This window comes from Carcharhinus amblyrhynchos, chromosome 9, assembly GCF_965287045.1.
Source record: "Carcharhinus amblyrhynchos chromosome 9, sCarAmb.v2.hapA, whole genome shotgun sequence".
Classification (NCBI taxonomy): Eukaryota; Metazoa; Chordata; class Chondrichthyes; order Carcharhiniformes; family Carcharhinidae; genus Carcharhinus; species Carcharhinus amblyrhynchos.
In genome coordinates, this window is record NC_137332.1 from 88,816,231 (window position 1) to 88,832,583 (window position 16,353).

Consider the following 16,353-nt stretch of genomic DNA (forward strand, 5'->3'; position numbering starts at 1 on the left):
TCCATTGAGTACAGACCCAGAATCCTCAAACGCTCCTCATACATGAAACTTTTCATTCCTGGGATCACTCTCATGAATCACCTCTGGATCCTCTCCGGGGTCATCAGATCCTTCCTGAGATACGGGTCCCAAAATTGCTCGCAATACTCTAAATGTGGCCTGAGCAGAGCCTTATTACGCCGTATAAAGCCTCAGCAGTACATCCCTGCTTTTGTATTCTTGCTCCCTCGAAATGAATTGCATTTTCCTTCCGAACTACCAACTCAACCTGCAAGTTAACCTGAAGAGAATTCTGAACCAGGACTTGCAAGTCACTCTGTGCTTCCGATTTCTGCATTCTCTCCCCATTTAGAACCTTTTCTGCACCTCTCTTTCTCCTACCAAATTGCGTAACCTCACACTTTCCCAAGTTGCATTCCATTTGCCAGTTCTTTGTCAACTCTTCTAACTCCAAGTCATTTTGCAGTCTCCCTGTCTCTTCAATACTACCTGTTCCTCCAGATATATTTGTATCATCTGCAAACTTTGCCAATTACCTCAGTTCCTTCAGCTAGATCCTTAATGTATATAGTGAAAAACTGTGGTCCCAACACTGACCCCTGTGGAACTCAACTAGTTTCTGGCTACAATCCTGAAAATAACCCATTTATTCCCACTCTCTGCCTTCAGCCAGTCAGCCAATCTTCTATCCATGCTAGTACATTGCCTCTTAACATCATGGGCCTACTCAGCAGCTTGCTGTGTGACACCTTGTCAAAGGCCTTCTGGAAATCCAAGAAGATAACATTCACTGCCTCTCCTTTGTGTACCTGCTTTATATCTCCTCAAAGAATTCTAACAGAGACATGACCTCCCCTTGATGAAGCCATGCTGATTTTGCCTTATTTTACAATGCACCTCCATGTATTCCAAAATCTCATCTTTAATAGTAGATCCAAAATCTTACCAACAACCAAAGTCTCGCTAACCGGCCTGTAATTTCCTGACTTTTCCCCCTTTCTCTTTTTAAACAGGGGTGTTACATTAACGACTTTACAGTCCTCTGTGACCTTCCCTGACACTACTGATTCCTGAAAGATCACCACTAATGCCTCTGCTACCTTCTTCAGAATTCTGGGGTGTAGTTCATCTGATCCAGGTGATTTATTCACCTTCAGATTTTTGAGCTTCCCTAGCACCTTCTCCTCAGGAATGGCCACCATACTCACCTTTGCTCCCTGATTCTCTTGAATTTTTGTTATGTTACTGGTGTCTTCCACCGTGAAGACTGACAAAATGCATAGATTCAGTTCCTCTGCCATTTGTTTGTTCCCCAGTGTCACTTTTCAGTGGTCCAATATCCACTCTTGTCTCTCTCTTACCATTTTTATACATCTAAAAAGAACTTTTACAACCTTCTTTTATACTACTGTCCCCCAGCCTTATTTCTTTTTTAGTTGTCCTTTGTAAAGGCTCCCCACTAATCTTTGCCACATTACATACTTTTTTGCCACATTGTATGCTTTTATGCTGTCCCTGACTTCCCTCATCAGCCCTGGTTGCCTCATCTTCCCCTTAGAATGCTTATTCTTCCTTGGATGAAATCCTGCTGTGTCTCCCAAATTATTTCCAGAAACTTCTGCCAATGCAGTTCCACCGACTTTCCTAAGTTCCTCTTCCAATCAACTCTTGTTAGCTCCTCACTCATGTCACTGTAGTTGCCTTTACTCAACTGCAATGCCATTACTTGATTTCAGTTCCCTCCCTCTTCAGCTGAAAACTTAAAGGGTGAATTCTATCATATTATGGTCACTGCCTCCTAAGGGTTCCTTTACCTTAATCTCCCTTATCAAGTCTGCCTCATTACACGTCATCGAATCCAGATTTGCCTGTTCCGAATTGGCCTCCACCACAAGATTCTCCAAAAAGCCATCTCATTGACATTCCATGAATTCCTTTTCTTGGGATCCACTACCAACCTGATTTTTCCAGTCCACCAGCACATAGAAGTCCTCCACAACACTGTAACCTTGCCTTTCTTAAACTTTTTTATCTACTGAAGTATTTTGTGTCCCACACCCTGACTACTGTTCGGGAGCCTGTACATAACTCCCATCATGGTTTTTTATCTTGGCAGTTCCTCAACTATACCCACCCAGACTCTACTTCTTCTGAGCCAATATCATTTCTTAGGCAAAAAAAGACAGAATAAAATATCTAGGATGAAGAATAGTTTGGAAGGTGATGGGAAAGGGACAGTAAAGGAGAAAAAGTGAGGTGAAGGTCGAAGGGTGGGTGTGACGCTAACAGGAGGGAGACAGGTTGGGTGTGGAAGTGACAAAGAGATGAGGGTTGTGAATTTCACCATGAATCTTCCAAAGAGGAAGTTTTTTTAAAGGTTTGCAGACTTGCAAACAAGATGCAGTGGATTTTCAGAAAACCCTGATGGAAATTAAACTCTGCCACAGGTTTATATTGTAGATACATCGTTTACTAAAGATGAACATTTAACATCCCCATCCATGGCTTTAAACGTAAATTGTCATGTTGATTATGCAGTGGAAACATCTACAAATATTTTCTGATTTTTTTTCAGCTGAAGAATGGAGTTGATCAATACATCGATCACTATGAAATCAAGGATGGAAGAGTGTTGCTTTATCTGAATACGGTATTCTTCATTTTGTGAATCACAGTAACAATTAACATAATGTGTTAACTAGTGAGATTTAATGAGATTAAATCAGAAAATGCAGTTTATAATATGCATTCACCAATATGAATTTCATCTGTAGATTTGAGTTGCTATTGCAATTCAATTACTCATTCCGGAGAGTTAGATTATACCATTTGCATTGGTTTTCTTTGCATTTTCAGCTATCAGTTTTATATATACACATATATATACTCATATATAATATAAAGATAAATCTCTATCACTTGTTATTTGTTTATAGCTTAGTTCCCTGCTTTTGTCTCATTGTCCTGTAAATACTTATATTACCAATATATGTCCAGTTAATGGTAGGGTGTTGGGGAGAGTTATAGAACAAAGAAATCTAGAGATACAGGTTCATAGCTCCTTGAAAGTGGAGTCACAGGTAAACAGACTGGTGAAGAAGGCATTTGGCATGCTTGGTTTCATTGGTCAGAACAGTTGGGACTGTTGTTGAAGTTATATAAGACATTGGTAAGGCCACACTTGGAATACTGTGTACAGTTCTGTTCATCCTATTATAGAAATGATATTATTAAACTAGAAAGAGTGCAGAAAAGATTTACTAGGATGCTAACTGGGACTTGATGATTTGAGTTATAAGGAGAGGCCGGATAGACTGGGACTTTTTTCCCTGGAGCATAGGAGACTTAGAGGTGATTTTATACTGGTCTGTAAAATAATGAAGGGCATAGATCAGTGAGATAATCAATATCTTCTCCCAAAGGAGAGTCTAAAACTGGAGGGCATAGATTTAAGGTGACAGGGGAGAGATACAAAAGGTTCCAGGAGGGTGCAATTTTTTCACACACAGGGTGGTGAGTGTCTGGAACAAGCTGCTAGAGGTGGTAGTAGATGCAGGTACAATTTTTTCTTTTAAAAAGCATTTAGACAGTTACATGGGTAAGACAGGTATAGAGGGATATGGGCCAAACGTGGGCAATTGGGACTAGTGTGGTGGTTTTAAAAAAAAGGGGTCTTGGACAAATTGGGCCAAAGGACCTGCACCCTTGCTGTAAACTTCTAATTCCAATATTCTTTTAAAAATCCCTGCTGAAGATTAAACAAAAATCATTAGGTGATACTCTGAATTAATCATTCTTCAGTTAGAATCACACATTTCTGCTAAAGCATGCTATATATCTTTTCTTGATTTTGAAAAGCATTATTAAATCTCTCTCTAATTATTTGTTCCCAAAAGATAGAAACCACAGCTTTTGCTGTGGCTTTATTTAATTGTGATCCCTCATTCCATTTGTTCCTCACTGTTTCCAATGCCTCGCCCTGATTTAAATTGGTGTTCCATCACAGTAGACTCAACATTATTTTTTAATGCCGCATAAATTCATAGCAGGCACAATCATGTCCATTTTTATCATTATTTAATTTGATGGAGAGAGGAATTGGGATTTTGCTGCACATTAATTTTAATATGGAATGAATCCACATTGTAAAAATATGCCCTTTAATTTTTAAGAATTGAACACGGTTCTGTCCCATTTTCTTTTTCTGTTCTCCTCAGGTCCCGAAGCAGAAAGAGTGTATTGAGTTTTCTACCAAACAGATTGTTCGAATGGGCTTTGTGCAGCCAGCAACCGCCACTCTGTATGATTTTTATAATCCAAGTAAGTTTGGTCTGCTCAATATGATCAGCAACGGTTTGTACAGAGATTTGTGTCCCAATTTTGCTTCATGAGCTCTGATTCCAGGATTTTGTGGGGAAAAATGCATTGCACCTAGAGTATTTTAAAATTTATTAAATTACTTATCAGGATATGAGAAAACTGGCTAGGGTCCATTATATTGCTTCTGAGATACTGGTGGGAGTAGAATCATGCAGTGCAGAAAAGGCCCTTTGGCCCATTGAGTCTGCACCGATACATTAGAAACACCTGAACTCCCACCTCATCCCCATTTGCCAGCACTTGACCCATAGCCCTGAATGTTATAATGTGCCAAATGCTCATCCAGATTCTTTTTAAAGGATGTGAGACAACCTGTCTTTATCACCATCACTGCGCTCTGGGTAAAGTTTTTCCTCACATCACCTCCTGCTCCTTGCCTTGAACCTATGTCCCCTTGTGACCAATCTTTAACTAAGGGGAACAGTCGCTCCTTATCCACTCTGTCCTTGTCTATCATCTTATACATCTCAATCAAGTCGCCCCTCAGTCTTCTCTGCTACAATGAAAATGACTCAAGCCTATGCAACCTCTCTTAGTAACTTAAATTTCCATCCAAGGCAGCATCCTACTAATTCTCCTCCGCACACCCCCCAGTGCAATCACATCATTCCAGCAATGTGGTGACCAGAACTGCAGACAGTACTCTAGCTGTAGCCTCAAAGTTCTAGATAACTCTGTTCTGCCTGCCGCCTAGTCCGTTTTGATCCTAATATGATGGACAAATAATTGCGAATAGACATCTTGTTAGTACAATCAATATTTATTTAAGACACACAATCAATAATCACCTACCCAACCAACAGTAAGTTAATCTTACAGAAAGATACTAGAGTTGAAGTCCAATATAAGACCTTGACAACTTTGTTTGACTGGCAAGTACCCAAACAGATATTAGCCTTTATCTGTGCGCTGGTTTCGGTCATCCTCTGCGAATGTCTGGTCTGGCACTCTGGCTCTGGTATTCCTTCCTTTTCAGATGTGGTGGCTTTCCTCATGTTGGTTGTCACTGGCAATGGTCACCGTTGTAACTCATCCGTCGGGTCAGACAGAGACAGGGAGAGAGAGATTCTTGGTTGTGCAGCACCCTTTATACCCCATTGGGTTTCACATTCCAACAAGGGAGAGAGCTGCACTGGTCCTAATTCTGGGGAATGAAGCCAGATGGATGGTTGAGGTGGTGGTGGGGGAGCATTTTAGTGATAGCGATCACAACATAAAGTAAAGTTTATTTATTAGTTACAAGTAAGCTTACGTTAACACTGTAAAGAAATTACTGTGAAAATCCTCTAGTCACCACATCTTGGCACCTGTTTGAATACACTGAGGGACAATTTAGCATGGCCAATTCACCTAACCTGCACATCTTTCAACTGTGGGAAAAACCAGAGCACCTGCAGGAAACACACGCATACACGGAGAGAATGTGCAAAAGATAGTGACCCAAGCTGGGAATCAAATCTGGGTTTCTGGCACTGTGAGGCAGCAGCTACCTTGGCCAGATCCTGTGTTATTTCACTAAAATCCACTTTCCTCCAATCAATATTTTTTTGCAGCTTGTCTATTTCCTTGTCCATAACGAGCTTAAATTGGACCATATTGTACAATTGTACCACCATACCGCCCATACCAACATGGTCCAATTTAAGCTTGTTATGGACAAGGAAATAGACAAGCTTCAAAAAAATGTTGATTGGAGGAAAGTGGATTTTAGTGAAATAACACAGGATCTGGCCAAGGTAGACAAGGGACAGCTACTGAAAGGAAAACCTACAGACGAGCAATGGGGGTTTCAAAAAGGAAATGGGGAGAGTTCAAGCCCCCATGTTCCCTCTAGGGTGTTAAGTATGAATAACAAGCCCAGAGAACCATGGATGACCAGTGATATTTATGATACAATGAGAAGGAAAAGAAAGGCTTTGAAAAAGTTCAAGGGGAGCAAATCAGAGGAGCATAAATGAGGTATAGAAAGTGCATGGTGGAGCTTAAGAACACAATTATGAATGCAAAGAGAGGGTATGAGAAAGCTCTGGCTGGTAGAAGTAGGGAAAATGCCAAAATACTCCGTAAGTGTATCAATGGGAAGAGGGCCCATTAGGGACCAAGGGGTCCATCTGTGGGTGGAGCCAGAGGATGTTGTTAGAGCATTGAATGAATAATTCACATCCATCTTCACCCAAGAGAATGAGGATGATAGAATGGAATTCAGGGAGAGAGAGACTGAGGTTCTTGAGCAAGGTACTGGAGGTGTTGGCAGCCTTAAAAGTGGATAAATACAATACCTCTGAATTGTTTGTTTTGCTGTCTGATTCCGTGCCCTTATTCTATTAACATTCAGTGTCCCCTCCTCCTGCCAAATTAGTTTACCTCCTCCAGCAGCACTAGCAAAACATCCCACAAGGGTGTAATGGCCACTGGATTGGCACTGCCAATCACATTCCACTCTCGCAATAATGGTTCTTTATTGAGGAAGGCAAGTTGCTGTCTCTCAATGGGGTAAGAAGAATACTGTGAGAAAGAAAGGTTCTGCTGCTTAAGGAGGGGAGTTTTACTGAGGTTGTCAAATTCATGAAAGGGTTGAGATGGAGTGAAAAAGGAAGAATCATAGAACCCTACAGTACAGAATGAGGCCATTCAATCCACTGAGTCTGCACCAACCACAATCCCACCCAGGCCCTACCCCCATATCCACACATATTTTACCCACTAATACTCTAACCTATGCATCTACAGTCAATTTGGCATGGCCAATCAACCTAACCCACACATCTTTGGACTGTGGGAGGAAACCCACACAGACACGAGGAGAATATGCAAACTCCACATAGACAGTGACCCAAGCAGGGAATCAAACCCAGGTCTCTGGAGCTGTGAAGCAGCAGTGCTAACTGCTGTGCTACTGGGCCACCAACTGGTAGTGGTGTTAATTTAAAAAAAACATATCGAGGTAAGATTTTTTTAAAAGCTGGTTGACCACCAGATGATTTTGTTTTAGTACAAGAATTGTAATGATCTGGAATGCATGGTCTGGATTAGTTTTAGCGGCGGAATTAATAGTTGCTAAAAGGATTCGAACCAACAAAATGCTTTAGGAATTTGTAATTTGATCTCATTACAGCAATGGTTAAATATAAATTCAACAAAAAAATCTGTAATTAAAAGTCCGATGATCGTGAACCTATAATGTGTTGTTTTATTAAAAAAGAACATCTAGTTCACTAATTTTTCTTTCGGGAAGAAAATCATCAATACTTCCATGTCACTCTAGATTGAGAGCAATGTCATGGACTCATATATGCTCACTGAAATGGGCTAGCAAGTCAACCAGTTGTAGGTCAGAAGGGATGAAATTAGCCGTAAAAGCCGGCATGGATCGAGGCAACAAAATGGGCAATCACAGCCCTGCAAAATGCTCATTACTGACATGGAAACATAGAAAATAGGAGCAGGAGTAGGCCATTTGGCTCTTCGAGCCTGACAAGCCAATTATTATAATCATGGCTGATCATCAAATTCAATATTGTAATCATACCTTTTCCCTCCCATATCCCTTGATCCATTTAGCCCCAGGAGCAATATTTAATTTCCTCTTGAAATCACACATTGTGTTGACCTCAACTACTTTCAGTGGTAGTGAATTCCTCAGATTCGCCACTCTGAGTAAATATTTTTCTCTTCCCCTCAGTTTATTCCTAATCATAGAATCCTACAGTGCAAAAGGAGGCCATTCAGCCCATCAAGTCTGCACTGTCCACAATCCCATCCAGGCCTTATCTCTGTAACCACATGCATTTCCCCTGGTTGGCCCCCCTGACATGAAGGGGCAATTTATCGTAGCCAATCCGCCTAACCCGCACATCTTAGACTCAAACCTTGATTTCTAGTTCTGGACTTCCCTACCATAGAGAACATTCTTTCTGAATCTACCCTGTCCAATAAGTTTCTATGCAATCCACCCTCACTCTTCGACACACCAATTGATATAATTCTCTCCTCGTATGACAGACTTGCCATCCCAGGAATTAGGCTGGTGTACACTTGCTGCATTCTCGAGCAAGAATATCCTTCCCCATAAGGACACCACAACTGCACACAATAGTCCAAGTATGGCCTCAACAACGCTCCATACAATTGTTGTGAAACATCCCTATTCCTATACTCAACTCTTCACTACGAAGGCCAACATACCATTTGCCTTTTTTACTGCCTGCTGTATCTGTGCACTGACTTTCAATGACTGATGACATTAAGGTCTCACTGAGCACCCACCTCGCTCAATTCAGACCCATTCAAATAGTCTGCCTTCCTATTATTGCTACTGAATAGGATAATGTCACATTTTTTCACATTATATTACATAGAGAGTTATAGAGGTTGACAGCAAGGAAACAGACCCTTCAGCCCAATTTGTCCATGCTGCCCTTTTTCTTTTTAAAACCCCTAAGCTAATCACAATTGCTCGCATTTGGCCCATATCCCTCCCTACCCATCGTATCCATGTAGCGATCTAAATGCTTTTTAAAAGACCAAATTGTACCTGTCTCCACTGCTACCTCTGGCAGCTTGTTCCAGACACTCATCACTTTTTGTCTGAAAAGATTGTCACTCTGTTCACTTTTGTATCTCTCCCCTCTCATCTTAAACGTATGCCCTCTAGTTTTAGACTCCCCTATCTTTGGGAAAAAATATTGACTATCTAACCCCCTCATTATTTTATGGACCTATGTAAGATCACCCCTCAGCCTCCTATGCTCCAGAGAAAAAAGTCCAGTCTATCCAGTCTCTCCTTATAACTCAATCCATCAAGTCCCAGTAGCATCCTAGTAAATCTGTTCTGCACTCTTTTCTAGTTTAATAATATCCTTTCTTCAATAGGGCGACCAGAATTGCACACGGTATTCCAAGTGTGGCCTTACCAATGCCTTGTACAACTTCAACAAGACATTCCAACTCCTGTATTCAATGTTCTGACCAATGAAGCTAAATATGCCAAATGCCTTCTTCACCACTCAGTCCACCTGTGACTCCATTTTCAAGGAGCTATGAACATGTACCTTTTAGACCTACTTGTTCTGTAACTCTCCCCAGTGCCCTACCATTAACTGAATAAGTCCTGCCATGGTTCAATCTACCTAAATGCATCACCTCGCATTTGTCTAAATTAAACTCCATCTGCCATTCGTCAGCCCACTAGCCCAATTGGTCAAGATACCATTGCAATTGGAGATAACTTTCTTCACTGTCCACTATGCCACCAATCTTAGTGTCATCTACAAACTTACTAACCATGCCTCCTATATTTTCATCCAAATCATTAATATAAATGACAAATAATAGTGGACATAGCACTGATCCCTGAGGCACACTACTGGTCACAGGCCTCCTGTTTAGAAAACTCTTCTCTACAACCACCCTCTGGCTTCTGTCAAGAAGCCAATTTTCTATCCATTTAGATACCTCACCCTGGATCCTGTGAGATTTAACCTTATGCAACAACCTACCATGCGGTACCTTGTCAAAGGCCTTGCTAAAGTCCATGTAGACAACATCAACTGCATTGCTCTCATCTACCTTCTTGGTAACTCCTTCAAAAAAATCAATAATATTTGTGAGACATGATTTTCCACTCACAAAGCCATGCTGACTGTCCCTAATCAGTACTTGTGTCTCTAAATGCCTGTGGATCCTATCTCTCAAAATACCTTTCAACAATTTACCCACCACAGATGTGAGGCTCACTGGCCTGTAGTTCCCAGGCTTTTCCCTGCAGCCCTTTTTAAACAAAGGTACAACATTTTCCACTTTCCAATCTTCAGGTATCTCACTGTGACAATTGATGATTCAAATATCTCGGCTAGGGGACCCGCAATTTCGTCCCTAGCCCCCCACAATGTTCTGGGATACACTTCATTAGGTCCCGGGGATTTATCTACCTTTATGCACTTAAAGACTTCCAGCACCTCCTTCTCTATAATATGTACACTCCTCAAGACATCACTATTTATTTCCCCAAGTTCCTAACATCCATGCTTTTCTCAACAGCAACTACTGGTGAGAAACATTCATTTAGGATCTCACCCATCTCTTATGGATCCGTACATTCATGACCTTGTTGATCCTTAAGAGGTCTACTCTCTCCCTTGTTACTCTTTTGCTGTTTATGTATTTGTAGAAGCCCTTTGGATTCTTAGAATCATAGAACCCTCCGGAGCAGAAAGAGGCCCATTGGCCCATCGAGTCTGCACCGAACACAATCCCACCCAGGCCCTACCCCCATATCCCTACATATTATACCCACTAATCCTAACCTACGCATCCCTGGACACTAAGGGGCAACTTCTTAGCATGGCTAATCAACCTAACACGCACATCTTTGGACTCGGGGGAGGAAACCGGAGTACCCAGAGGAAACCTACGCAGGCACGAGGAGAATGTGCAAACTTCACACAGACAGTGACCCGAGCTGGGAATCAAACCCAGGACCCTGGAGCTGTGAAGCAGCAGTGCTAACCACTGTGCTTCCTGCTGCTTCTTTGGCTTGTCTGCCAAAACAATCTCGTGTCCCCTTTTTGCCCTCCTGATTTCTGTCTTAACTCTACTGTTACACCCTCTATATTCTCCAAGGGAATCACTTGATCACAGCTGCTTATGCATGTCATGTGCCTCTTTCTTCTTCTTGACCAGGGCCTCAATATCCCGATCCATCCAGGGTTCCCTACTCCTTCCACTCTTGCCCTTCACTCTAAGAAGAATGTGTTTACCCTGAATCCTGGTTAACATACTTCTGAAAGTGTGCCACTTACCAGACATCCCTTTGCCTTCCCACAGACTCCCCCAGTTACCTTTTGGAAGTTCCTGCCTGATACCATCAAAATTGGCTTGCCCCAATTTAGAATATTAACTATCTTAAAACTAATAGAATTATGGTCACTGGTCCAAAGTGATCCTTCACTAACACATATGCCCACTTACTCAGCCTGTCCAAATTATATTGCAGCATCTCTGCATCCTCCTCATAGCCCACCCTCCCTCACAACTTTGGTGACTTGGAGACAATGTATTTAGTTCCCACTTCCAAATCACTAATATATAATACGAACAGTTGTAGTCCTAGCACAAATCCCTGCAGTACACCAGTAGGGACCGCCTGCCAGTCAGAAGAAGATCCATTTATGCCAACTCCTTACACCCTGTCTAATTAAGTAGTCAAACATGATTTCCCCTTTGTAAATCCATGCTGAATTTGCCTGATTATGCTACTGTTTTCTAAATGCTGAGCTATGAAATCCTTGATAATCCATGGCAACTTTCCCAATGGTGAGTTAAGGCTCATTGACTCATACTTCCCTGTTTTCTCTCTACCCCCTTTTTGAATAGCAGGCTTATTTTAATTGTCTCCCCATCCATAAGGACCAGTCGAGAGTCAAGAATTTTGGAAAATGACCACTAATGATCGATTATTTATATAGCCACTGACAGAGTACTTTAAGATTAAGATTATCAGGCCCTGGAGATTTGTTCACCTTCAATCCCATCAATTTCCCCAAGACCATTTCCCTGCTATTACTTACTTCCTTTGGGTTCTACTAAAATTTGATACTCTGAGAGCTTCTGGTACATTATTCATACCCTTCTTTATGAAAGCAGAGGCAAAGTAGAAATTTAATTCCTCAGCCATTCAATTGTTCCCTGTTATGAATTCTCTCTTTTCTGTCTGTGAGGGGCCTATATTTATTTTTATCCATCTTTTTCTCCTTACAAACTAATAGAAACATTTAGGGTCAGTTTCTATGTTCCACACTGGCTTGTTAATCCTCCTTTCGCTGAATTTTAAACTGCTTCCAATCCTCAGGTCTATTGTTTTTTTTCTTGCCAACGTGTATACTTCTCTTTTGAATCTAATACTTTCCTTCATTTCCCTTGTAAGCCATGATTTGGCCACAGTTCTCTTTCCACTCTTGCACCAAACAGGAATAAACAACTTCTGGGGTTCACCTAATCTTTCCTTAAATGCTTGTCATTGGCTGTCCACTGTCCTTCCTTTCAATAATGTTTTCCAGTATATCATAGTACGAATTCCTGTCTAATACCATTACGGTTACATTTATTGAGATCCAAGACCTGTTCTCAGAATCAATTATGTCACTATCCAAATTCTAACATATTATAGTCACTCATTTCCAAGGGTTCTGTCACACGTAGGTCGCTAACCAACCTTAATTGCACAATACTTAGTCCAAGGTGGCCGATTTCCTTGTTGGTTTCTCAACATATTGATTCAGCAAACCACCCTGCATGTTCTCCAGAAATTCCTCCTCTATTGTGTTGTGACTAATTTGACTCTGTCAATCTATATGCATTTTATAGTTACCCATAATCACAAATGATCCTTTATCACATCCATCTCTGATTTCCTGTCTAATGCTATTCCTAAAGCTCCTACTACAGTTTGTCTATATATTACCCACACAAATGCTTTTTGCCCCTTGGTGCTTCTTAGTCTGGTCATTCCACATCATCTGTGCTGATATCTTTCCTCAATATCCAAGGGATCCCAGGGTCCACTGTTATTTGTCATTTATATTAACGATTTGGATGAGAATATAGAAGGCATAGTTAGTAAGTTTGCAGACGACACCAAGATCGGTGGCATTGTGGACAGTGAAGAAGGTTAGAATTAGAATAAGATCTTGATCAATGGGGCCAGTGGGCTGATGAGTAGCAGATGGAGTTTAATTTAATGAAATTTGAGGCGATGAATTTTGGTAGATTTAACCTGGGCAGGACTTATTCAGTTAATGGCAGGGCATTGGGGAGAGTTACAGATCAAAGAAATCTAGGGGTACATATTCATAGCTCCTTGAAAGTGGAGTCACAGGTGGACAGAGTGGCGAAGAAGGCATTTAGCATGCTTGGTTTCATCGGTCAGAACATTGAATACAGGAGTTGGGATGTCTTGTTGAAATTGTACAAGACTTGGAATACTGTGTGCATTCCCGGTCACTCTAGTATAGAAAGAATATTATTAAACTAGAAGGAGTGCAGAAGAGATGCTACTGGGACTTGATGGATTGAGGTATAAGGAGAGGCTGGATAGACTGACACTTTTTTCCCTGGAGCGTAGGAGCTGAGGAGTGATCTTATAGAGGTCTATAAAATAATGAGAGGCACAGATTAGTTAGATAATCAACATATTTTCCCAAAGGTAGGGGAATCTAAAACTAGAGGGCATAGGTTTAAGGTGAGAGGGGAGAGATACAAAAATGTCCAGAGGGGCAATTTTTTTACAGAGGGTGGTGAATGTATGGAACAAGCTGCCAGAGGTAATAGTAGAGGCAGGTGCAATTTTGTCTATTAGAAAGCATTTAGATAGTTACATGGGTAAGATGAGTATAGAGGGATATGGGCCAAATGCGGGCAATTAGAATTAGCTTAGAGATTAAAAAAAAGGATATGGACAAGTTGGGCCAAAGGACCTGTTTCTATGCTGTAAAACTCTATGACCCTGACTCTATATCACATCAATTTATTCTTAATCAACAATGCCACTCCACCACCTTTTCCTCTCTGTCTGTTTTCCTAAAAACTGAATAGCCCTCAATGTTTAATTTGCATCCTAGGTCACTTTGGAGCCATGTCTCCATAATGGCAACTATGTCATTCCACTGTACATCTACCCACGCAACTAAATCATTCATTTCATTTCTATTGATCCAAACCTTAAGATGACCCCTATTAATATTTCTTATCCTGATCCTATTACTTTTTGCTCTGTCCTTATTTGACTCTGGCCCTGGATTTCTCTGCCTATCACTTTTCTTATTGCCCTTGCCTTCTTTTCCTCTTGTTCTTGATTTCCCCATAGGTTTCTATCCTCCTGCCATATTAGTTTAAACCCTTCCTGTCCATCCAGCAAAGAGGGCTCTCCCAAGGACATCAATCTTGATCCTACCCACTATGTACATTCCCACTTCCCACAGAACCAGTCCCAATGCCCCAGGAATATTAACCCCCACATGATCTTTTCAGCCATTTATTCATCCTATGTATCCTGATTAACACGTGACACAGGTAGTAATCCTGAGATAATGACCTTTGAGGTCCTACTGGGATAGGCATGAACCTCGGGCCAGTGGTTTTAGCTGGGGGAAGGGTAATTATGAGGCTATTAGGAGAGAATTAGGAAACATAGGTTGGACTAGGAGATTACAGGGATTGGGAACGTCCAAAATGTGGAGTTTTTTCAAGGAGCAGCTACTGCGAGTCTGTGATAGGTATGTCCCTGTCAGGCAAGGTGGAATTGGTAAGGCTAGGGAACCGTGGTGCACCAAAAAAGTTGATTCGTTGGTTAAAAAGAAAAAGGAGGCTTATGTTCGGATGAGACGTGAGCACTCGGATAGTGCACTAGAGAGCTTTAGATTGGCTAGGAGGGAGTTGAAGAGCGAGCTAAGAAGGGCTAAAAGAGGACATGAGAAGACTTTGGCTGATAGGGTTAAGGAGAATCCTAAGGCGTTCTATAGGTATGTCAAGAACAGAAGGTTGGTTAGGGCAAGGTTAGGGCCAGTTATAGACGGCAGAGGGAAGTTATGTGTGGAACCGGAGGAGATTGGTGAAGCATTGAACCAATATTTCTCTTCGGTGTTCACGCAGGGGGACATGAATATAGCTGAGGAGGACACTGGGTTGCAGGGGAGTAGAATTGACAGTGTTACAGTTGATAAGGAGGATGTGCTGAATATTCTGGAGGGTCTGAAAATAGATAAGTCCCCTGGTCCGGATGGGATTTACCCCAGGATTCTCTGGGAGGCAAGAGAAGTGATTGCAGAGCCTCTGGCTCTGATCTTCAGGCCGTCGTTGGCCTCTGGTATAGTACCAGATGATTGGAGGTTAGCGAATGTTGTCCCATTGTTTAAGAAGGGGAACAGAGACTTCCCCGGGAATTATAGACCGGTGAGTCTCACTTCTGTTGTGGGCAAGGTTTTGGAAAAAATTATTAGGGATAGGATTTATAGTTATTTGGAGAGTAATGAGTTGATTGGAGATAGTCAGCATGGTTTTCTGGCGGGTAGGTCGTGCCTTACTAACCTTATTGAGTTTTTTGAGAAAGTGACCAAAGAGGTGGATGGGGGTAAGGCAGTGGACGTGGTGTATATGGATTTTAGTAAGGCGTTTGATAAGGTTCACCATGGTAGGCTTCTGCACAAAATGCAGATGTATGGGATTGGGGGTGATCTAGGGAACTGGATTAGGAATTGGCTAGCGGATAGGAGACAGAGGGTAGTGGTTGATGGTAAATATTCATCATGGAGTTCGGTTACAAGTGGTGTGCCTCAGGGATCTGTGTTGGGGCCACTGCTGTTTGTGATTTTTATTAATGATCTGGATGAGGGTATAGTTGGGTGGATCAGTAAATTTGCTGATGACACCAAAGTCGGAGGTGTGGTAGATAGTGAGGAAGGGTGTCATAGTTTGCAGGAAGACTTAGACGGTTGCAGAGCTGGGCCGAGAGGTGGCAGATGGAGTTTAATGCAGAGAAATGTGAGGTAATTCACTTTGGTAGGAATAACAGATGTGTTGAGTATAGGGCTAACGGGAAGACTTTGAATAGTGTGGAGGAGCAGAGGGATCTAGGTGTATGTGTACATAGATCCCTGAAAGTTGGGAATCAAGTAGATAAGGTTGTTAAGAAGGCATACAGTGTCTTGGCGTTTATTGGTAGGGGGATTGAATTTAGGAGTCGTAGCATTATGTTGCAACTGTACACAACTCTGGTGCGGCCGCACTTGGAGTATTGTGTGCAGTTCTGGTCCCCACATTACAGGAAGGATGTGGAGGCTTTGGAGAGGGTGCAGAGGAGGTTTACCAGGATGTTGCCTGGTATGGAGGGGAGATCCTATGAGGAGAGGCTGAGGGATTTGGGGTTGTTTTCGCTGGAAAGAAGGCAGCTAAGAGGGGATCTTATTGAAACATATAAGA

At 41.8% G+C, this 16,353-nt stretch overlaps 1 protein-coding gene across 1 annotated transcript in view; it reads left to right on the plus strand.

Annotated features, from left to right (window-relative positions):
• LOC145348606 (complement C4-like) overlaps positions 1–16,353 on the plus strand; it is a 275,511-nt gene that overhangs the window by 251,023 nt on the left and 8,135 nt on the right. Inside the window, exons 35-36 of the mRNA XM_080196782.1 lie at positions 2,576–2,650; positions 4,218–4,320. Of these exons, the coding sequence (XP_080052908.1) occupies positions 2,576–2,650; positions 4,218–4,320 (178 nt within the window). The remainder of the gene's footprint in view (positions 1–2,575; positions 2,651–4,217; positions 4,321–16,353) is intronic.